We start from the raw sequence: 24,907 nt of genomic DNA, 5'->3' as shown, positions 1-24,907 counted from the left end.
GTGTAAAAATGTACATAGAATGTCAAAATAATAGTTTTTTGTAGAGATAATTAAAATGCACATTGCTTTGAGATGTTCAGATTAGCTATTGCTTCTTAACTTATATATAGAAAATAGAACATATAAATAGATAAACATATTAAAAATGTCATAATTTATTAATCTATATATTTTTATATCATATATAAAACATAATTACAATTGTTTGACAGTTTTATTAAATAACTTACTTTATTAAAAATATTAAATATTTAATTTATTAATATTTTAAATATTTATAATAATTATTTATAGTAAAAATTAAATAAGTTTATAAATAAGAACACACACACACACACACACACACACACACACACACACACATAAGTGATGTTATACTATATTAAATATTACTAACTCTCTTGCCTTTCAGAAAATCATAGGGAGGAATCATCTTTTGACTATCATCATACCACCAAAGTCCTTGTGGTCAGTTTAATAATTGTCTACATATCCATATGTTTTTTCCCCACCACCTTTTCTAAATTACCTATTAGTGTGTGTTTCATAGAAGGTGTTTTTCCTCAAAGATCTCAAGTGTATTTTAAATGCTGATAGCTGTATCTGTCTAGACCAGAATTATTCTGCAGGACTGTGTAATACTAAGTGAAAATGTCCCATGTGCCTTATCTGTCCCTCTCTCTCTCTCTCTCTCTCATTCAGTTCACCTTTTTTAATAACTTTGCTGTGCTGTTCCACATTGCCTTCTTCAAGGAGGACATGCCTCTTCTGCGCAAGGTGGGAATTTCCTCAGAAACCCTTCTCACATATAATCCTAAGATTTCTATCTCAACACAATATCTGTGATCTCCTCCTCAGAGGCTTTCCTCTCTTCTGATCGTGACTCAAGTGGTGAATCAGTTCACTGAGGTGGTGGTTCCTTTCCTGGTGGACCGTTTCCTCACATCTGCAGACAGGAACCTGAAGGAAGATGATCCAGAGGTGGACCATCTCCAGGCTCAGAGCAGTCTGCCGGCTTTCCCAGTGAGTAGCAATCAAATAAGCTTAAATATCAAGAACACAAGAATCCTATTTTCCTTAAATTCTCAATCTTGTTCCTCTTCAGGGCCTGTTTGCTGAGTACATCGAGCTGCTGGTTCAGTTTGGCTACTTGAGCCTTTTCTCTTGTGTTTATCCCATCACTGCCCCTCTGTTACTGCTCAACAACCTCACAGAGATCCGCACAGATGCCTACAAGCTCTGCAAGCTCTTCAACAAGCCCTTTTCCGCCCCTGTGCCTAACATGGGTGTATGGCAGGTCAGATTGGGATCTGTCCTGTATATATGGATGTTTAAAATGCTTTATGATACTGAGTTCTAATGTGTGTCTTTGTCATTTTTATAGACGGCGTTTGAGGTGCTGAGTTTCATCTCAGTCATGTCTAACTGTTGGCTGCTGCTTCTGTCGCCACATGTGAAGGAACTCACAGAGGACGCCGGTCTCAGCAGCAGCAAAGTTCTCATCATTGCCGTCATTGTGGAGGTCAGAGAGGATTTTGGTACAGCCTTGAAAAATAGTCTGTCCAAACATGAAATTAGTGACCACAAACTTAAAAAAAGAACAAAAAAGTTGAACTTTTGTTGTGACAAAAATGTCAAGATTTTCTTTTTGTGTACCACATAATATCAGGATTAAAAAATTAGAATATTTATTTTTGGTGAACTATCCCTTTAAATCAATGTGACTAATGGTGCGTTCAAGTTGTCTTGGAAAGATTGTGTTTGAACACAGATGAACACCACCACAAAGTTGTAATTACAAGCAAAATTGTTGTTTTCTTTTGTATCACTGTCAATCCCCACGCTCACAAAATGCTAATGCTAAGCTGTTCTGAAAAAGATACATCGCCAACTTGCTCCAACCAAAGTGTTTTGAATGCACCTAACATTGTAAATACATCTTCCCAACTCATAATATCACTTGTACTAGTATTTATCTGGAGTGAATTAGCTGGCTGCCAACATGCTTTCCTTGTGAATGAATATTGTGGCTTAGTTGTTTCTTACGCTGGTTTGCTCCTCTAGCATGCCCTGATCATGGTGAAAATGATTTTGGCCTTCATGATCCCTGATGAACCGGATTGGGTCCGAATCAAGAGAGAACAAATCGAGTATCACTCCATGCAAGCGCTTAAAAAACAGGTAACTTTAGTTAACTACTACTGTTAACTGTTAGCATTTTAGCACGCTAGTATTTTGCTTAACAAGCTGTATTACATTTAAAATCTTTATCTAGATACAAAGGTAAGAAAAAAGTGTAGCAGTAACCATTATGCTAGTTTTAGCTGTTAGCATATAGTTAGCAAGAGCATCCTTTAAGAAATGGCCTTTTTAGCTATTTTCCAACGTTGATAATAATGCTGACAGAATGTAATCTGTTTTTATGACTTTATTGTGAAATTTAATCTAGTTTCTTATCAAAGATTAAAGTCCTCGTGATTAACCAACAAATTATTTTAAATCTAATGTACGTTATGGAGTGTTTACATAACCAGAAATGTCATTAAATATAATTTTCTGTCTCACAGAGGATCATGCGCTCTCGTGTGGGGGACAAAGTCCCTTTGAAGGCCTAAATGGAAGAGTAACCAAAGACTATTTCCACAGAGACAATCACAAGAAGGGCGGTGCTTGGCTATAAAGTCATACTTAGCTTGCTAATATACCATATGGCACAGTGTACCAAAGATAGCTTTTATAGTTTACAGGGTGTTTCAGCCCAAGTTAATAATTGTTTGCGTCAGTGGTACCTTTTTGAAAACTACTGAAAAGAGATTATTAAGGTCAAGGGCGATAAAATTATGATAGTGGGTAAACATGGTGACGTATTGTGCTGTATTAATGATTTTAAAACAAAAGTTCACCACAATTACTATGGAATAGCTCATTTAATTTTTTTTCTTGCTGTTGTTTTGTTTGTATATTTGTTTTTACCTGATTTTGTTGTTAATATATTGTGATGATTTTAACTTTTTGTCCTCAGTTGTATTTTTACATTTCATCAAAAGTGATCGTATTATTACAGCTGATTTTGCTGGTATTAAAAACCACCCAATGCTTGCTTCACTGAATATGTTATGCAAATGTTAAGTGATGTAAGTGGCCTTGAAGAAACTGATAATAAATATTCAAATGGCTTTAAACTGAGAAAACCACATCATACAATAAACAGCCATACATGAAGATCACTGTGGTCTAGTGCTCTAATTCTAATAAAACTTAGGACAACACAAGTGGCAGTTTAATCAGTTTTAATAAATAAATATAAAAATAAATTAATCTCATTGAGACACAGTCATAGTTTTAGTAAGGGTCAATGGGACTATAGACAAACCCAAATCTGACTTTCGCTGTAAAGGGGTTACAGATGCTTTGAAGGATGGAGACCCATGTCAAATGAGAAACATCAAAATAAGAAGAAAATAAAAATGCTGATTACGAAAATATAGTGCATGTCTGGTTTTACATATCCCACTCTGCCCTCTGATTGGTCCAGAAGGTTGTACTTACAAATCATCCTAGGCCAGGATGGCTGTTCCTTGATTGATTAAACATAGAATGGGAATGAAAATTCGAATCTCAGAAGTTATGGATATGTATTTTGTCTATATAGGCCTATATTTCTTGCTATCTCTCCCTAAAGCACCTCTTACATTACCTATTCTTGTGCATTTGGTCAAGCTTATCTGTAGTACAAGATTTCGCAAACAAAAATAAGTGTATTTGACATTTGCTCTTTCATTGGCTACAGTATGACCAAAAAAAATGTAATTCACCGGTGACAAGTGCACTACGTATAGCACAGAAAATTACGAACATGTGAAGTGACTGAATAGCTTTGACATCCTTTAGAGTACCAAAGTAACAGAAACCACAGTCACATTTGCTATCTAAAGGATTATGTGATGTGTTTAAGCTGTTTAGGAGGTAAAAACAACAGTAACTGCTAGCTTCACTCATGCCATTGCAACATACGAAGGCTGGATTTTGTCAATGTACATTTTAAGCTAATGTACAGCTCTTCAAATGTATTTACAACTATGACACAAGAAACTATATGACCTTTTTGACAGTCACCAAACTAGTGTCATCAAACTGCTACGTTCACTGAATAAGATCTCAAATGGAAGGGTTGAAATGTTTGGTATGTATACGGTGCAAGGGTCAAAATACATAATACCAATAGCATAATATGTCCAAAAGAATATATACACTGTACATGATTGGATATTTCAAACAGCTTATCCCCTTACAACATATGTTAAAGATGCACCCAGAGGCAGATGATTAAACAAAAATAGATAGAATGTTATGCAATTAATCTCCCTCGCATATCTCCTTATGTAAAAAAAAAAAAAGTGTCTGTCACCATCTTTCGAAAAAACCCTTGATAACTTTCTAATACTTGATAAAAGCTTCATAATATTTCCAAGAATTAGCAGTTTTAAAACAAACTCTAAAATATAGCTCCAGGAAGACCAGTCTTCTGTTTTGTGTAATATTATGTCCATTTCACAAAAAGTCTCTCATCATAATCTCTGTTTGAGCCCTCTTCTTGTTTTTTTTTTTTAAATATACAGATATACTTAGCATCTTTCCCTGGTCAGTCCCCTGCTCACAAAATGCTGATGCTATGCTAAGCTGTTTTGATTTAGCATGCTCTCATAACCATGCTCCCAAACTGTCACTGTTCACTGTATCAATGTGGCAAAGTGTTCTGCTTCCTGTCCCACTGCCTGAGGGTAAAGATGCTAGCAAACATGCTAGCATGAGACAGTGGTGTGGAGAAAAACAACAATGCCACAGCATGCAACTTCTTACAAGTTCTGAGTAAAGACCATTGCCTCACAGTTGCCTGCAAAAATACATCAAACGAAAACCAAAAACGTGTCAGGACTACTACACTGACTGGACAGCTAGTTCTTAAATCTAAACATCCACTGTTGTGTTCATTGTCTGTTCTTGTGTTGGCTTATTATGTGTTGCTCTGAAGCATGGTCTTCACCCACTCGCTTAGTGATATGACTAAACTCGGTGGAACTCTTATTGTGGTAAAGATATTACAGCGCAAAATGACAAGTTATTGAAGTAAAGCTCCTACGCTAGCAAGACATACAATATTTCGAATGAAAGTCTCTGAGATAGCACAGAATATAGTGAGCAGTGTCAGTTGATACAGGTGTTCGTATACACAGCATTGCCAGGAGGTTAACTGTTTTACAGGAAAGCAGCAAGGAATGCTGGGTTGGGAAAGAAAATAAAGATATACAATAAGTAGATTGTGTGGAAAAGCACCTCTGAGGTTACAGTATGAGGTGAGAACACACTTTTTCTTTAATTGTCTGAACAACTCCAGAGTTGTAGAGGTTGGAGGGTTTCAGTTGATATCAGTTTGTTCCTTGATCTCGGGATACAACCTCTACAACACATGGCAGCAGTTGTACTGTGCAAATGGGAGGAGCTTCTCTTTAGAAGTGGGCTGGATGTTGAAGGACAAGGCTTTTTCACAGAGCGGGAACTGCAGCAGACGTTCTCGCAAGTTTACGTTCTTGACCTTGCTGGGATCGGCCCGGATAGCAGGGTCAGTATTTGTGTCCCTGGTTCCCTGGAGGCCTTTTTGTGGTTTAGGCTGTACCTCCTCAGGTTTCTCGACTTCTCCCGCAGTCTTACGCATCTCCACCCCATCGGGACCCAGGTCCACACAGTGGTTCCTTGGCAGGGACTTTGGGGAACCACAAGGGGTTGACACCACCCCAACTTCAAGCAGTCGAGATTTGGCTAAGGTGTTATTGTTGTTTTCTAGCGTGTCCTTCGAAGGTTCACGCTGTCCCCAGCAGCACTGTACAACATCTAGTCTGGAAGGTGGTGGAGGTTCATCTATATTTGGACCTTGAATTTGTTCTCCTTCTTGCTCATCTAAAGACAAGCTAGGGTGGGTGAAAACACCCTTGTCCCTTCCTCTACCTGGTTGCTCTGTGTGGTTTAACTCTTCCACATGGGCTTCAGTGTTTGGGGGCATCTGTCCTTGATGTTCTATGGTGCCAGAAGTGATGTTAGACACTGAATCCGAAGGCTTCTTCTGCTCTTCTCTGATTTCCGACCCTTCCTCAAGTTCCTCCTCCTCAGCCAGAGTTTCACAGTTTCCCATTACTTTACAAGACGGCCTCCCTGTTCTCCTCTGAGTCTCTGATTGCAAAGATGTTCTAGAAGGTTTCAACGAGAGATCCGTTGAAGGAAGAGGATCCAGTTTACCTGGTGCCACCGCAAGTTTCATCTCATCCCTGTTCTGCTCGTTTTCATCATCCTCATCCTCTTCTTCCTCGCAGATCTGCTGTAAGGCTCCAAGGCTCTTGACAGTAGGTTGGTCCGGAGGTAGAGGGCGCAGACCGAGGCTCAAGCAGGGAGCCGTGCTGCAAAAGTCACTGAAGGAGTTGTCATGGCGGTTGGATTTGGGAGCCAGCAGGTCCCCAGATTCACTCACACCATGTCGGACATAGCCGGAAGACAGAGAACCGAGAGGCGCTAAGGGACCTAGAGGTGTTCCTCTTAGTGTATCAGTCCGGGGAACTTGGCTCACCAAGTCCAATGGTTCTGACATGGGTCTCCTGTAACAGAGCCAACAACAGTACTCAGTATTAGGAACCCATGTACCAAGGGTTATGTGGTAAGATTATCTCTACCACCTAAGAGGATAAAACACCTTCAGATTCAAAATGATCTATGATATGTTTAAGAATACTGGGACTTACTGTGTATGTCTTTGTTCAGGAGATAGACTTGACTGCTCTTGCTTTTCTCGAAGGAGTCGTTCTCCCAGCAAGTAGTACGTGGCTGTGATGTGGTTATATCTGTCAGCCTCCAGTGCTCTATCACAAAATATGCATTTGTATTAACAACTTACATGATGCAACTCTGAAGAGGCCAGGCTATTCTGACACCAAAAGAAAATATCCAAGAAGAACAAAAGAGATACCCACTCCTGAATGGCATCTTGGTCAGCAATGCTGCCACTGGTCATGGCCTGCAGTATGAACTCGTGCTCCTCGGGTAACAAACTACGGTGGGAGGTGAGCGGAGCGGCTGTGTACCCGGCAGGCGAAGGGTCAACACCCTGCAACCAAGAGTGGCCCTCTATCTCTGTCAGAGATGCTCGTTTAGCCGGATCCCTCTGCAGCATACGTGAAATCAAACTGATAGGAAAAAGGGAAAATGAGAGAGAGAGAATGATGAGAGATTGTTATTCGTTTTTTACCAGAGCAGAACGAGAACATCAGACATGACCTTCTGTCGGGGGAAAAAAAGAAATATCCCATCTTCACAAATAGGCTTGATTTTGTCACCCTTCATCACTCTTGCCTCCATCTCACTTCATTTAGGTCTCACTCTAGTTACAATTTTCATACTTTCCTTTTCTAGCAATCTTAATAAATATTCTCTGCCTAGCTGACAGGCGATGATTGAACAGGCGCATCTTGCCATCAGAGGAGACGGAATGAAAAGGAAGTGCTTATCTTTCTGCTGATTAATATTCATGAGCACCTGCAGAGAACTGGTGCTTCAGTGAGGCGAACGAAAGAATATGGAATTGGTTGGAACTCTTGCGATCCTAGCTTGTGTGTGTATGTGTGAATGCACTGCACCCAGCTTGTTTATTCAAGGCATTTGAGTGTTTTATTTCACTGCGGAACTGGTACACATTTCTGAAAGGTGCATCTCACACAGATGACCAGCAGGGGAGATGTTTTCCCTTGCAAAGTGTGTTTTTTAGGTCTCTCTCTTGAGTATTTGTGTTTATAATCCCACATGCTCCATTGCCCTTGAACATAAGCAGAGTCTCTTGGTGTGTTTAACCTCAAGACCTTAAATAGCTGTAAGGAAGAAGGGCGGGGAAAAAAGGTGAACAGCAAGATGAAAGTCTGCCTGAAGACTCAAGTGTTCTCCTTTAAGAAAACCCTTCCCATTAAAGGAAGCTTTTGATTGTGGTGGAGATCATGTGACCCAGTCACTACGTTTGGCTGTGCAACTAAGTGTCTAGCACACACTCGTACACACACCCTTGCACAATTGACTGATTCAGGCCTAAACTCAAGCCTGAGAGCTGTTGCTCTGGGGATGTTTTGACTACAAACAGCCTGGAATAAACCCACTTAAAAATAACTTCACTCTGACAAAAGGCAGCCTTGTGTAAAAACTGGTCACTATAGAGCTGCGGTGAACACACTTAAAAGCAGGCTTGTGCGCAATTTAAAAGTGAATTGAGAATGTTTTGTATGTTATGGTTAAAGTTTACATACAAATGGAATTACAAGAAATTTGTGCTTTTAGTAATACATTTTATTTTTTTTCAGCAGGAATGACGACAACGATGATGATGAAATAAAATGTCATATTTAATAAATGTTTTTGGTGGACTGTAATAAATTAAAGTATATACCAGAATTCTTTAAGTTACCCCAAACTGTGATATAATTTTTTTTATAAAGTTATCTGAAACCAATGTGGTGCACATTTTGTGATTCTTAACGGTAAAATCTATTTTAAAAATAGTCTCATCATCCGAGGACAAAAGTACTATATGAGGGAATTAATAGTCATAATTAGTCAAAAATTAATCATGCAGTTATTGTTTGCAAAGCATTTTTGTGACTTGACTTGATTTCAATTCAAATCCAAATTCCAAATCCTGTCCAAGCCTTCTTAAGGGCAATACAACATTATAATTCAAATAATATACTAAAGCTTAGTGCATCTAATCAATCTGGAAAATCTAGTTAAAGCCCTTATGAAAAAAAAAAATGAGGGAGTTGCCATGACCTGTTACTTTCATTATCTGTCACTTAGTCCAAGGATGGAAATTCTGTGTGTCTGTCATAACTTGCTCCTAAATCTAACCTCCAAGAACATTTGCTCATCCAAATAGAAGCCTGATTGGCTTGTTCAAGCGTCATTTAGAGAACCACAACCTGTGATTGGCTGGCACAAGCGGGTGTAAACAGATAAAGTACAGTATATTCAGATGGGCTCCGGTCTACATGTAGGTATGAAGTTTAGCATGAAAGTGGTACAAACTGGAGTGTGAGGGAGTGATGTTTGAGAGGATTTGAGAGCCTACATCCTGCCAGTCCTCAGAGAAAAAAAAAAACACCACAACAAATCACTGTGTTCCAGTGGCACACGGCTGTCAAGGACATCTTAAAAACTAGTCTATTTACTCAAGCATGTTTTTGTGGGCATGCAACAGATCAGGTCTTTGTGGAAAGGGTTTTACCAGGGTCATGTCCTTGGTAATATTGGTTTCTATAAATAGTGAACTCAACAGCACCAGCATGGAAAGAAAAGACCATTGATATATGACATCTCCTGACCCTAATTAAAACACTCAGCAGATTTAATAAAACTTGTTACATAATGCCCAACTACTATCATGCTGAAGAGAAGACTATTTAGATATCAACACAAAAACATCTATTTCTGTCGTGTTTCCCGGTGAATACATTAAAACAAGTTTAATTTATGTCAGGAGCAAAATTGCTTAAGACAGGGGTGTCAAACTCAGTTCCTGGAGGGCCATAGCCCTGCAGAGTTTAGTTCCAACCCTGCTCCAACACACAAAACATAGTTTTCAAATAAGCCTTAAGGACTTGATTAGCTAGATCGGGTGTGTTTAATTAGGGTTGCATGTAAACTCTGCAGGGCTCCGGCCTTCCAGGAACTGAGTTTGACACCCCTGGCTTAAGATAACATTGTTGTAACTTGTTTCCAAATAATACGTCTTAAATTAAATTCATACCCCAAATGTTTTTTCTTGTTTTATGCATAAATGTAATGAGGTTCATGCTTTAAAGAAGAAAATAACAAATGCCAATGGAGTAAGAAAAATGAACTAATAAAACAAAATATGTTGTCGGTAAACAAGTCTTATATTTAAAGCAGCACTATGTAACTTTTTCTGTGTTCAAAATTTGCAAAATGTATATAATGAGCGAATACATCATGAATTCATCTTCCAAACCGCGTTTTTGTCTTATTCCGAATCACTACGGTACACTTATAATAAGTACTTATATTTGGACTATTGTAGCTTGGTCGGGTCGTCACCGCTGCGGAGTAAAACATACCTGCGTGAATCGCTATAGACATAAAGTTAGAGAAGTAGCTCCGGTTGGAATGTTCTTCCGCGGGATGTGTGCAGTTCTGTTTATTAACCGCTAGAGCGCCAAAAGTTACATAGTGCTGCTTTAATGCAATTTTGCTTCAAGTAAAAAAAATTAAATAATGAAAAAGCAGTGTATAAATACACAATAACCTCTAGCCTTCTGGATTAAATCTGAGAAATCTGTTTATTAGTTGTGTGTCTGAGGAAAATCAAAGCTCGGATGACATACATACTCTTTGCATTCTGGAGAGATGTGGTTTGGCACAGTGTAGCGACAGTCCATGATCATGATGAGGGTCTCGCTATCATTGGCCTCTTGAAAGGGTGGGTGTCCACAGACTAGCATGTAGAGTATCACACCCAGTGACCAGATATCTGAAAGACACACAATAGCAGACGTTAACTCAAATATTTCTTATTTATTTAAATATATATATTTATTTATATTAATATTAGTGCTATATCACTATGATTTAAAGATGCAATCATAACCAAATCAAATTGTTGTCAGAGTAAATATTTACACCCCTAGAGAGAAGTGTAATAGGATTTGTACAGAAAAGAGGAAGAAATATGTCAAGGGTTTTTATCCAACACGGTCCTCATGTGACATGCTGCTCACACAATCAAAACTAACTAATACATGAAGAGAGGTTCAGTGAAACTAAAACATGAATAAAACCAGCCTTAACCTCTTCAACAGAGTCAATGTATGTCCTCAGACAATAATTAACTCACTTAACCAATCATTAATCACCATTCTAGACCCTATAGATGTGTTTCTGACCGCTGTGTCAACCAAGGATCCCAGGAAGTCTAACAGAACATCATGAACCAAGAACAGAGTGAACAGGACATGAAAAAGAGAGGGGGCGAGTAAGTCCCACAAGAGACGTGTTTGCCACGGTGGCGTTCCAAGAAAACAAACTTCTTGTTTTACGTTTTTTACTTGTGTGATATGTATAGAGTGTGTGGGTAAAAAACAAACAAACGTACAAATATGGGTGAGAGGTCTAAGCGTTTCTCTTTTAAGTCAGATGATTTTAAAATAATAGGATCAGTTTAGATTTCCTTGGTTAGATCACTTATTTCATATTCATAACATTTCATTTAACCTTGGATTTCAAAAGGAAAGAGTACTGAGAATGTGCTCATTTATAGTTTTGGTCTAGTGCGCTGACCTGACCAGCAGTTAAATACGGCTGTGATATTCTTGGAGTTTAATTTTGGTGAATACAGAAAATCAGAAAAGGCCAGAGGATGAATGCAAACATTAGATCCCCTGATATTAGTTCATTTAGTTTGAGTTATTTTAGTCCTTCAATCTAAAATAAAATAAATTAAAAACCTTTTCACTTAGTTTATTTCAGGTTTTTTTTTTTTTAACGAACAATTTCTTCTTCTTCTTTTTTATTATGGTTTAATTTTAATTAATAATAATAACAACCTTGCCTTGGATCACTTATGACCCACCTTGATTACTTCATCATCATCATAATTACTAATAAAACTAAATACTATATTACACAATTAACGTGTTACATTTATTATTATTACCATTAAAGATCATTAATAATAACACCCCTTAATATTAAAACATTAACATTAAATTATATATTATTAAATTATGCATCTTTTAAATAATAACAACAATAATAATAATATAGTACTAAAAAAAATAATAATAATAATTCACCCAAAAATGTCTTTAAAGTAAACTCACAAAAATACCACTTCACCACATCACCAGCAGGACTAAACAAAAATGTTTCGGCTCACGGCCTTCTTCAGTGCGTTGAATAATTCAGTTCCTCCATCCACTTTTTAAATCATGAATTATATTGACGTTATCATTCACTAGCCACACATACATTCCATTCAAATGCTCAACAATTTCCATTTGTCGAAATGTTCACATCTATCACTACTTTACATAAGACATGATTACACCCATGGCTATAACATGATTCATAGAGGAGCCAATATTTATAACAGTTTCACAACGAAGAATATTAGGTGTATATTAATATTTTAAATATGAATAAATAAAATATGAAGTGACAAAAGAGCGTGGTGCAAACGGCTTTGTGGACTTCTTGAACTCTCCCATTTAAACAACAGCTTCAAATCTGACATGCTGTTCTCAGTGTGTGTGCGTGTGTGTGAGTGAGGATAAATTCTGTGTGAAAGAGCATCTACTGTGTGAATCAGAGCAAAGGATCAGTGTGAGAGACAGTCCAGAGAGACAGCATTGTCCACGCAGTGTCTTTAACTGCTCTAACAATAAGCCCTCTCTTCTGCTCTCTGTACTGTGTGTTCCTCCACAGATACAGACAGACAGACACGAGCACTACATGCCTCGTACTGTTATTTAACGTCTATTGAAAGGCACAAATTTTATTTTTTTAAGCACACTCAAATGCTTACATAAAATACATCTGGTTGGACATATTAAATAAGTGCATTAATATTATATCTAAACCTTAATTTTAGTACTCAACCGATTTTCTTAACTAAACTATCTTTAGCATTTATCCATCACAAATATAACATATGAAATTGATTCTTGTAAGAAAACCTGCCTTGACAAATAATGTTATGTGTGGAGGTGGCAGAAATGAGTTATTATAATATTATATCTTGTTCCATCTTGTTAAAATAAAATAAGTCACAGCAAGATAACTCTGTGTGTCCAGTTTTAAGAGCAGCACACCTCTCTGTGTGTGAGTGCCATGTGACTACAATTTACACAAAACACATTGCACACAATGAAGGCTAACAAGGAACTGCTATGTGTCGATCTGTGTTGAGGTTACATAATGTGACAACTGTGTGAAATGTCTCGAGACTTGAGGTTTTGTACAGATTCTAAGATTCTAGGATTCTAAGGATTCCAATTATAGTAGACAGCAGAATCCTTATATCTATATAAAATCTATAGCCTATAGTACTGTAGATATTAAATAATAGTAGAAATGCACTGTTTTGAATTTTAGAATCTTATCTTTAGAATGTTTGAAAATGATCTCTAATATGGAATCCTAGGTTTTTTATTTTAAAAGTATCTTTTTTTTTTAAATCTATAGAATCTTGAATTTTGAAACTTTGAATCTTTAAAATATTTGAAATCCTTATACTGAAAACAACTGAATTTTATTAGAATATTCAGACATCTAGAATCTAAGAAAATTACACTTTCATTCAAAACTGTTTAAATTTTTTTTTTCGGTAAGACTTTTCATGTCTTTTTCATGAAAGACGTTTCTTATGCTTACCAGGGCTGCATTTATTTGATCAAAAATACAGTAAAAATAGGAAAATTATGAAAAATTACTACAATTTCAAAATGTTCTATTTTGATTTATTTTAAAACGTAATTTATTCCTGTGATGTCAAAGCTGGATTTTCAGCATCATTACTCCAGTCTTCAGTGTCACATGACCACACCTTCAGAAATTATTCTAATATGCTGATTTGCTGCTCAAGAAACATTTCTTAATATTATCAATGTGAAAAACAGTTGTGCTGCTTAATATTTTTGTGAAAATTTACATTTACATACATTTTTTCAGGTTTCTTTCCTAAATAGAAAATTCAGAACAGCATTTATTTGAAACAGAAATCTTTTGTAACATTACAAATGACTAATGCAGAGTAAGACTGCATGTTGGAGAAGGTATGTGTTATCAATGAAGTGTGTGTGTGTGTGTTTGTAAGATGTCACTGAGTCAGTCTCTCCTAGCTTATCTATCTCAGAACATCTCTGATCAGCAGTGTCGATAACCTGAATCCTGATGACACTGAGCTGCTTCTCACACACACACACACACACACACACACACACACACACACACACACACACACACACACACACACACACACACGCCTTTCCATTGACTTCTATTGTTTTTACAAAGAGCTAGATATTTTCTAACCCTAAACCTAACAGTCACACATGTTTTCTGCATTTTATTTTTTTTTTTTAACATATTTAATATTTTTATCAAACCATTTTCCTCATGAAAATGTGAGGACATTTGGTCCCTACAAAACCCGTATGCATTCAAATGTTGTGTTTTGAATAGAGTGGCAATTACAGCTTAGATGTGTGTGTGTGAGCTGGCACTGAGTGACTGAACTCTTGTGAGTGGATTAGAGCCGAGCAGCTGATTACTGACTATGAATAAAACCTCTCACTGAGCTAATGAATATTCAGCCGTCTACACACACACTGGCTCAGGCTCATGCATGCACACAAAAAAAAAAAGAATAAAAGAAATATTTGCACACACACATACAGTGGAAATGGGACCCTTCTCTGTTCACTCGTTCAAACATTAGATATCAGCTTCCCAGAGAGGCGTTCTACTCTTTCTCATCTCGCTCTCTCCTGCTACTGAGGTTAATGGCATCAGTTTGACCTACAACTGCTAGACAAGAAGGCTTTCCAGATGAAGTTTCAGATGCCAGCCTGTGCCCAGCAAACTTCAAGAGCTGATTAAACTGCTAGGAAGCGGGCCACAGTGTCAGCCGACGGGCATTGCCATGCCTTCACAAGAGATGCTGAAATAAACAGACTAGCACACGAAATGTAAAAACATAACAGCTCGGGATGTTTTTGATTAAGTCTCTATTTTTGGTGCTAGCCAAACGTCGTTAGGCACTTCCAAGTAAAAAAAAAAAAAGAAAAACGTCAAAAAATGTCACAAAATGCATACTTTTACATTGTTAGTTTAATAATTTGCTAATTTGCATTTTATAATAGAAAAATAAAAGTATCAAAAGGGACGATAAATCACTTCTCATATCTGTTGTCACTGATGACAAAGACCTAGACCTATTATTATTAATCATTTATTATTTTGATATTCTTTTTTGTTTATTATTATTGTTAAAATAATAAATATTACTATGTTAATATTTCACTTTTAATTTTTTTTTTAAAGAATAAATAATAATATTAATTATTATATGATTTAATAAAAATAGTATGTTTATTTTACACTGCAATGTAAAAGTATTTACGGCTTTCTTATGAATTTCTTCATTTTCAAACATTAAACCATCAAGGTTTTATTTTGGCTGGAAAACCACAGGGAGACTGCTCTTTTGTTGACAACAAGAATTTCTCATTTGCTTCAGCAAGTTTAAGAAGATGGCTGGCACATGTTGTGGTCTCAAATGCACACTATAAGGGATCTAAACTCAGAGCAGATGCACAGATACAGTTAATGTGAAGCAGCATTTACTGTGAACCGAGAGACTAAAAACGGCAGATCATGAGCTGCCAAGCTTCGAAATTATGCTAAAGCTTAGTGCTGCGATTTATTCTGAAAAACTGTGTAGCCCTACAAATGATATGCATCCAATTCTACAGTATTTTAGTGTAAATGCACCTGAGAAGCTAGCTAAATTAGCCAGATGCTAACATGGGCAAGTTGTGCTACATGATCTCATCTTCAAAAACCATGAATTATACGGAGTCAGGAACCACTGAGAGTGAGATGAGCTTGTTTCACCAGAATGGCTCAATGTATTCAGGCTAATATGCTAACTGCTAAACTACAGCTATAGGAAAGCTTCTACATTGCGTTTATATGCATGTTTACTGTTCATTTTGATTGACCCAGTAAGTTAAACATCTGTAATGCATGACTACTCAGCCCTTATCTGCTCTAGTTCTAGGCTACCTTGGGTAGATTTCGCTTGGAGAGAGGTGAGATAAGCCCTCAGGTTCACACGCTTCTAGCATCCTAGCATGTGTGTGTGAGTATAGCCTCCTTTGCACGCTTTGCTGGGTCTCAGCGGAGACTGACCCACTTTGTGCAGATCTAATCCTGGCACATGCAGCCTCTGTGAGAATTACTGTCCTATCTTCACATGATGCTCTAGCAGAAAATATCATACAAATATGATATTAATAATGTCAGAGCAGAGGAGCGGAAGGGCACATATGGCAGCTCCGCACACATCTGTGCTCTAGAAATCCCTAGTGAACTGGAACGAGAGAGAGACAGCAAGAGAGACAGACAGGTTTAGTGTCAGCCCTGTAAGTCTTCATCCTCCTGTCTGTGTCACAATGTTAAGCTCAAGTGTCCTCTAAAGTCTGTCTCTCTTTCTGGCTCTCCACCTCTCCTTCTCTGTATCAGTCAACATGAGTCTCCAGCTTCATTGTTCTTGATGAGCGTTGCCTTTTTAAGACAGTGTGTCAAGCTAAAAATAGTTAGCAAAACACATCCCTACGTTCTGTTCTATTCTGTTGCACTCCAACTATTTTTGAACAAGAAATTGAGTTGTATGAATGCGCCTTAAGAAACACACCAGATCAGGGTCAGGGAAACCCCAAAATTGGCCTAATTATTCCAAGTTTCACTAAGACCAAACTAAGTCAACTAGTTATTCGGGCAACTTTACAACTAGTCACTTTTGAAAATATTATGAATCTCTTAAGAGTAGTTTAGAGTCTGTACTTCGCTCACATTTGTGCTCTAGAAAGCTCTACTGAACTGGAACAAGACAATAACAAGAAAGAGAAAGAGAGACAGAACAATTTGTTGTCAGTCCTGTTACTCTTCATCCTCCTGTCTGAGTCAATGTTAAGCTCAAGTGTCCTCTAAAGTCTGTCTCTCTGCTTGCCCCCAGTCTCCCTCTCTCTCTCTCTCTCTCTCTCTCTAAATCTGCTTTCTTCTCATTTCTCCCCCTCTATTGCTGTACATTGAGTCTCCGGAGCTTAATAAGGTGACTGGGTCTGAACAATGGAATGGATGATGGAGAGAAGGAACGTGAGTTCACAGCTAGCCACATTCATCCTCCAAACAATTTTTCAGAGACACCACATTTCAGCACATACTGTACAAGAAAGTCCCAGACCAAAGCACTGCCTGGCACAACAGAAAAATGTACAGCAGGCAACAAAAACATTCTATACATCACTGTGGTCTGTTAATATAGGTTTTAATGGTCTTAATGTCAATGGTGTTTGGAATCCATTTCACTACTCTTAATTTTCTGGATATTCAATGAGAATTTGCTGCAGGGACTCTGAATGCTGTCAATTGAGTCATGTTTACGTCTGACCTGACACAAATCTCCTAGCTTGACCCCTGCTAGAGCACAGATGTGCTGTTCATTCAGTAGAAGATTTCTGCTCGGCAAACAGCAGCACAGAGGGAGAGGAGAGAGGAGGATCAACTGGAGGAGAGCGAGGCGTCCCAGTGTTCTTGTGACACAGACACAGAGTTTGATGTGCAGGCCTGAGCGCCTCTGCGATTTAATCCCTTGGCAGATTAGTTTGACTGCGCTGCATGTAAATTAAGTGTCCGAAAGGACAGAATTTAGCCCTCTACTGAAGACTGCTTGACTGAATAAAAGGACACACTTGGAAACATATAAATAGAAAATAAATTTTTAATCTTTGGAATCTTAAAATCTATAAATCTTTGAAATGATGAATTTTTAGAATCTATGAATCTCTTTTAAATCAATGAATCTTTAGGATTTAAAAAAATTATTAGAATCTTAAATCTATTGTCACAGTCAAAGTTTTGTTATTTTTATTTGTGGGTATTGTGTATATATTGATTTGGTTCATCTTTTTCTCCCGAGGTTGAGCTCCGCCCCTACACACCTGCAGCTTGTTGAATAAGGACGCTCTGGACTGAATATAAGGCGGAAGTTGCGCTTGTGTTGTGGCTCTCCCTGTTCCAGCGCATGTCTGCCACAGTCACTACCACTCTCTTTGAGCATGACTCGCACTTGTTGAGAAGCTTCTGCCGTCCAGCTACCGACGATGGAGAGTGCATCCAGTGAGCTTCGTGCGCGTCTTGTTGTACAGCCAGCCGCTGATAAGCGGTGTTCTCTCTGTGTTCATTTTTGTGCTTTCTTTAATGTTTCCTTTGATCTGTGTTTTGTTTGTTTACTGGATACATATTGATTTATTTTGCTTTAGTTTAGTTGATTTAACTCTTTATTATATCTGCTGTTGGTTAATTAATGTGACTCTTAAGCTGTTTGGCCATTAATAAAAGATTTAATTGATCTCCTGTCTTGCGCATACTTTTTATGTTGCTTAACCCCTTCCTGATTGAGACTTTTAGAAGTGGGGTTCGTAACACCATCAATCTTTTCAACGTTTGAAATCTTAAAATCTATGAATCTTTGAAACTCTTTTGAATCTATGAATCTTTAAAATCATTAGAATCTTAAAGGGATAGTTCACCCGAAAATGAAAATTACCCCATGGTTTACTCACCCTCAAGCCATCTACATGTAGTTGTATATGACTTTCTTTTTTTTGACGAATACAATCTGAGTTATATTAAAAATGTCCTGGCTCTTCCAAGCTTTACGATGGCAGTGAATGGTGGTCAAGATTTTGAAACCCCAAAAAAGTGCAAACATCCATCATAAAAAGTGCTCCAGGGGGTTAATAAAGGCCTTCTGAAGCGAAGCAATGCGTTTGTGTAAGAAAAATATCCATATTTAAAACTTTATAGACCGTAATCTCTAGCTTCCACTAACTGTCATACACGTGTTCATGAGAGATCTTGTAATCTCGTAATTTTCATTACTGGGTGAATGATCCCTTTAAATCTATGAACCCTTGAGACTATAAATCTTTCATTCTTTGAAATCTTAAAATCTATGAATCTTTGAAACTATGAATCTTCAGAATCTATGAATCTTTCGATCTTGTGGGTGATTCTGAATGGGAATTTGGCTCAAATGTGATTATCAGGGATTTTAAATGCATTCTTGACTGGCTGAATGAAACAACACACTTGGAAACAGACAGAATAAGAAAAAACTGTGATAGAAGAATCTGTAGGAGGTGCAATGTCCAAAAAAAGACAGTTTTGTCACTTACCCACTGCTGGAGCGTCATACTCTTCGCCTAGCAGTATTTCTGGGGCGGAGTATGCTAGTGAACCACAGCTGGTCATCAACATGGTCCCGGGCTGAAAGTGGTTACTGAAGCCGAAATCGGTCAGCTTCACTGTCCCCTGCTGCCTGAAGAACACCACATTCTCCGGCTTCAGATCTCTGTGGACAACGTGCAGACGATGGCAGTAGGCTATCGCTCGAACGATCTGCGCAAAGTGCACTTTCGCCATGTCTTCGGCCACCCCGCCTTCGTGACGCAAGATGTAATCGTACATGTCACCTCCATCGCCCAACTCTAGAATGAGGTACAGCTTGGTCTGTGTATCGATAACCTCATACAATCGCACTACGTTGGGGTGCTGGACGAGTTTCATGCAGCGGACTTCTTGAAGCAAGTGGCCGGTTGCTAAGTCATCAAGTTTTGTCTTGTCAATGACTTTGACTGCTACTAACTGGCCTGTGAACACATGACGGGCTAGTTTGACCACAGCAAAATGGCCTTTGCCCAGTGTGCGGTCTAGGTCATATAGGCCGGCTATATTGCCCTCATAACCGCTTTTGGTGGCAGCCATTTTGAATCAAGCAGTGGAGGTTCAGTTGGAGGACTGGGCTCTCTTACCAGAGGGAGCTAAAGGAAACTGGAGCTCTACTAAGACATCACCTGTGGAAAAACAAAAAAAAGATAAAGACGGTGAAGAAACAACATACCTTATATAAACAGCAGACCCTATAAATATTAGATATAATGACATGTTACCTCATGTACTGGGAAATTTATCTAAGTAATGATGCTTGCTAAGACAAGAATACCCTAACAACCACCCAAGCAACTGCACAGGAATGTGCTAACAACCATAAAACAGCACTCTCACTTGTGTGGTACAGCTTAATAGAACAGTAAAAGGTTTCCGTATGGCATCAGGCTGGAAAACCCTTTTAGGAATCTTTAGGTAGAGGGGATGTAGTGCTCTTTGTGTTGAAACAGACAGAGCTACATATAGAGGCGAACTGCACTTGACTTTCACATATGCAGCATTATTGAAGAGAGGAAGGCAAGTGTGTGAGCACAAGGTAAGCCGTCTAACAGGTTTATATACTGATCTTATGTGTTTGCTCTAGAAAAGACGAGTACTGTTGGTATTTGCCTGTAAGAATGCCAGGCACTGATCTTAAACACTGACACTGATCTCCCCAGTGATCCCCCCCCCCAATTGTCTCAGAATCAAATGACTATTATGGCCACACAGCGCTTACTTCGTAGTACAATAGTTACTTAGCAACAGTAGATACTATTACTAAGAACTCCAAACAAATCCACCCTGTTACTTAACAGAGAACTCCTCTATTATCAGACTTATAGGGAGGGACAATAACTGCATGTCCAAGCACGAATATGGCTGTCTGCTACAAATTCAACCTGGAGGCAAATGTTAGACAAAACCCATTCAATGCTGAAATTGCATGACATTAATTTTGACGTCACCTATCGCATTAGACAAATCTTTTGTAATTTCATTGTATCATGCAATTGCCAAACATTTGTGATGAAGAAAAAATGTATTTAAACAGTTGATATACATGCAAATTTAAGAATTTAAGGGACTTTAAACATCATAAGTTAAAATCCAAGCAAACAAAACAAAACAAAACAAAACAACCCCCCCCCCCCTCAAAGAAAGACACCGCAGCACAAAAAAAATAAACAAAAACAAACAAAAAGCACAAAAAATAAAAAATGTAAATAAAATAAAATAAACAAAAACCAAAACCAACCAAAAAAAAAACCACACTAAAAGAACACACAAAACAGCACAAAATAAAATAATCTCTCAGAGAGATAATTGAGGGAACACTAAAAAAAAAACCTTACAGATAAATATGCTCTGATGGATTGGACACAAAGAGAAGAGTGGAAAAAGAGGGGAGTGAGAGGAGTGCATTTTGGGACCTAGCGTCAGAGGAGTCGGGTGACAAACGCATAGCACAAATGGTGTAGATCAATACCTGTAATACAATATCATTATTAGGGGGTGTGAGCGATGTGTGTGTGTGGTTTGATGAAAGGATCTGAATAGTTAATGACCAATAATAGAGGTTGAACAGGGCACTGCTGCTATGATGCCCATGTTATTGTTAACTAAAACAAAAAAAAATTTGACTTGGCAACCAACTGAAAATAAGTAAAATAAAAAATAATAATAAGCACTAAAATGATTAAAACTGAAATAAAATGTTAAAATTACATAACATTTTTAAAACTAAAATTCAAATTATTTAAATATTATAATAGTGGAAAAATAATACTGTAATAACAATGATGCATGCTCACACTTAAGCACACACATGAAAATGAAGTATACTCAGAGCTTTTCTTGTCTGTTGAAATCAATGCTGCTAATAATAACCTGCCCTGATTTACTGAGGGTTTGTGGTCGATTGGTACACAATTACACACAAAAATGTTAATATTCACGAATATCTCACATATGCAAATATTTATGCCCCACATACACATTCTGTTAAAAAAAACCTGCATGTGATGATACGTTGTGTTTTAAAAGCAACAGCTCACCGAAAAAAGAAAACCTTCATTGTATGGAAAAGAGCAGCGTGAACATTCTTCATAACATTTTCTTTTGCATTCCCCGAAAGAAAGAAAAGGAGGTTTGTAATTCCATGAGGGTGATTTAAATGACTGAATTTTCATTTTTGGGTGAATGATTCACGTGTTAGTTTGTGTCTAATTCAGAGCTTCCTGCTTCTGACACACTGGTGAGCAAAACTTTGATGTTTCGTTGCCTTTTGTGAGATGTATTTATTTAGTGGTTGAGACCGAAAGAAAAAGAGCCAGATGACAAATGAAAGAGCAAAAACAGAGTACAAGGATGTAACAAAGACCGGTTGGCCTCCATATTGAGGAAGGATAGGGCTGTCCACCCTTTCCATGTTCAGCGCTATCATTTACAAAGCATGGCAGTATTTCCTAAGGGGAGCAGGGAGCACACATGGTGCTTCCTTCTGATAGCGTTCAGGCAGACACCCAGCATCCGTAGTTTAGGACGACTCTCACAGTTACACAAGACGCATACATGCTAACATACGCAGACATGGCATTTCCTCGCCTTCCTGTGAGCGAGATGGGAATCCAGCAGGCTCAGCGTTTCTGCTAGAAAATGTCCGCTGCCTGAGATGCTGGGTGCGGGTGACGTCTTTTGTCATCAAAGGCAAGAAAACAGACCCCGACTCATTTGTACGTCGATACGAAACACACAAACCCGTACGCGGGGCTGTCAGGAGGCTCGCGGTCTGACAGGAGGCACCAGGGGAGAGGTGTGAAAGGATGAGTCATCCCGCTCTTGCTTTTGAAGGAGGGAGGGCTTATGGACGAGCAGAGTGAAGAGATGTTAAAGAGATGCAGAGTTGGGGAGAATATAATGGGGTTTCCTTTAGATATGATCTCATCTCCCCATGTTCCCATCATGCAACATTCATTGTTATGAAGTCAGCGTGGCGCAGTGGGAGCTTGCGTGCCTGCTGTTCAAAGTGCATTAACGTGTACACTTGCACAAACGGTAAAACATTTAAACCTCTGGACTTCAGGAAAATTCATATACTAGCACCAATATGCGCATATTTAGAGAGTGGGTCTGAAATCTGCGTACGAACATTTTCACGAACAACCATGATTCACGAATAGTTTTCGTTTAATAATTTTTGTCTAATTGTAAACATTTATTGTAAATTAAGAAAAACTTCACAGCACACGTATGCCAAAAAAACACACCCTTAGATTTAAGATGAAATTTTATATTTAGATAGTTAGATCTTTACAAAGCGTCATATGTTTACTGATAGTCACTAGAAGCAGTAAATGAAAGGTTATTCGGAAAGCCTTTGGAAATGGTTTGGGCGGGTTTTATGCAAATGACTAATCTCCGACACGCGGTCGCTCATTTAGAATAACAAAATCAAGAACAAATTCATGTGCATACGCAGGTGTTGTAAATTGGGCCGAAATGTTTTTTGAGAAGTTCTCCTGTGAGTACAAATACGAAATAATCCACACAATTATTAGCGAATGAGATCCAGTGTTCCAAAACCTTGTAAGCCACCTAATGATGGAGAATTTTAAGGGCACATTCCTGACTGTTCTAAAAAGGTAGGTATCTGCCTCCTAAAGGTGCGTTCCCGCCATGTCGCAATTATGATATTCCAAAATGTAAAAAGCGTTCACGTCCTCGTAGAACTTGCACCTAATTACACCCAATAAACTGGGAATTCTCTGATAGCTACGACTTGTATCACCTGACGGCCACAGATTCAGCCTATTTAGGCATTGATAGTGTTACACATAATTCCGAGTCTGAGGGCGTGAACAGCACCGAGTAGAACGTCACATGTTGTCTTCTCGAAATTTCGGTAATTAATTACAACATGGCATGAATGTTGTAATTAATAAGTTACCAAATTTAGTCCAAATTCAAAGGGAGTGTCGAATCTGGGAAAGCAATCCCAGAGTGCATTGCAATTAGCTTGAAGATTGAGTACAACGTGAGAAATTTTAATTTTAAATATACTCAAGGGCCATTCACACAAAACATTTTTTTTTGTATTCCACTGGTCTACTTTTCCATGAAAACATGACTGGACGGACACATTTGACCATTGAGCTTACATTTTGCGCATGAGATGGCTTTCTATGAATTAGCCCTAGTTGCTAAAGTTAAAAGTTAATCTTAAAAAAAGTCTCTAAGTTTTTTTTTTCACATTTATTATTATTTTATTTGTTATATATTTATGATGAAAATTATTTATAAAAATAATTTTCTTACCTAATATTTGTGGACAGTGCTTAGAATATCGCATTTAGCTTTGCTAATGCTAATGGCGAACTCTACTGAAAAAAATTGCAAGTCAAGTCTATAGTGCGCTATTTGTTGCTGATGTAGAATGTTACAAATTCGTCACTTATGAGGTTACATGGCTAACAGGATGATAGAAGGTAGCCGTCTATATAGGCAGTAGACATTGAGGTTGCTTCATTTTAGTACAAAGCCCATGTTGTGACTTTATTATACGCTCTTTTTATTACTTGTCTTTCCCTTTCCACTTCCAAAGTTTTACATTTTAAAACTAAACCCTTAAACTTAACCCACATAAGTTAACATGCAGTTTGTCTGTAAACACAAATCTGCTGCGTTGCGTGACAAAAATCACAGCCAATTGGAAGAAATTTGGTCTCTACAATGTAGGTGAAACTTGATCTAGGTGACCTGCGCTCCCCTCGTCATGATTCCCTCAGGCATGCCTTGTGATAGAGCTGATGTGTCTTAGGACACTACTGTGACACACATACGCACACGTCTTCTCCTTTTTAATCTGAGGCACAAAAGAATCCCTATGAAACCCACAAACTTGGTAGTTTGCCAGCACGCACACACACCATATTCTTGCACATATGCTCACACATATGCATGTGCACACAAACAAACACACTGCTGAGTCTAGGATTTTGGCTGCATGCTATATATACACACACTCAAGTATTTGATGCATGGAAGACCATAGATAACAGTCTAATGGCTTTACCCAGCATCCTTTGGATCGCATTACTAAGAATTTCACCAAGTATTCCATTTAAATTCCACAAAACCTCTCAGTTCAACAATAACAACTTGGCTCCTCAATGCATCTTTCTTATTTATCAGTTTTCATTGTCACAGGATTCCCACACTTATGGAACAATTTCTAGCTCATCAAATTTGAATAAAAATATAATATAGCACACACACAAATTTCAATATTTCAAGAACTAGAAATATATATATA

The 24,907-nt window shown here is 37.9% G+C and overlaps 2 protein-coding genes across 5 annotated transcripts in view; one reads left to right on the top strand and one right to left on the bottom strand.

The window, feature by feature from the left end:
* The window catches only part of LOC107654160 (anoctamin-10-like), a 20,511-nt gene extending 17,526 nt beyond the window's left edge, over positions 1–2,985 (top strand). The window contains exons 8-14 of the mRNA XM_016441128.1: positions 413–468; positions 703–777; positions 859–1,023; positions 1,106–1,297; positions 1,385–1,522; positions 2,065–2,181; positions 2,568–2,985. Of these exons, the coding sequence (XP_016296614.1) occupies positions 413–468; positions 703–777; positions 859–1,023; positions 1,106–1,297; positions 1,385–1,522; positions 2,065–2,181; positions 2,568–2,615 (791 nt within the window). The 3' untranslated portion in view covers positions 2,616–2,985. The remainder of the gene's footprint in view (positions 1–412; positions 469–702; positions 778–858; positions 1,024–1,105; positions 1,298–1,384; positions 1,523–2,064; positions 2,182–2,567) is intronic.
* A 288-nt stretch (positions 2,986–3,273) lies between these two features.
* Positions 3,274–24,907, bottom strand: part of LOC107654159 (SNF-related serine/threonine-protein kinase-like) — a 27,193-nt gene continuing 5,559 nt past the window's right edge. For all 4 annotated transcript variants that reach the window (XM_016441125.1, XM_016441127.1, XM_016441124.1 and 1 more), the window contains exons 2-6: positions 19,062–19,739; positions 10,429–10,570; positions 7,017–7,229; positions 6,789–6,905; positions 3,274–6,644 (exon numbers count right to left, since the gene is read on the bottom strand). In XM_016441125.1, the coding sequence (XP_016296611.1) occupies positions 5,459–6,644; positions 6,789–6,905; positions 7,017–7,229; positions 10,429–10,570; positions 19,062–19,650 (2,247 nt within the window). In that variant the 5' untranslated portion in view covers positions 19,651–19,739 and the 3' untranslated portion in view covers positions 3,274–5,458. The remainder of the gene's footprint in view (positions 6,645–6,788; positions 6,906–7,016; positions 7,230–10,428; positions 10,571–19,061; positions 19,740–24,907) is intronic.

The sequence above is a fragment of the Sinocyclocheilus anshuiensis genome, unplaced genomic scaffold (genome assembly GCF_001515605.1).
Source record: "Sinocyclocheilus anshuiensis isolate Anshui unplaced genomic scaffold, SAMN03320099.WGS_v1.1 scaffold115, whole genome shotgun sequence".
In the NCBI taxonomy this organism is placed as follows: Eukaryota; Metazoa; Chordata; class Actinopteri; order Cypriniformes; family Cyprinidae; genus Sinocyclocheilus; species Sinocyclocheilus anshuiensis.
Note: the sequence above shows the minus strand (reverse complement) of the source record. Positions and strands in the feature narration are given on the sequence as shown.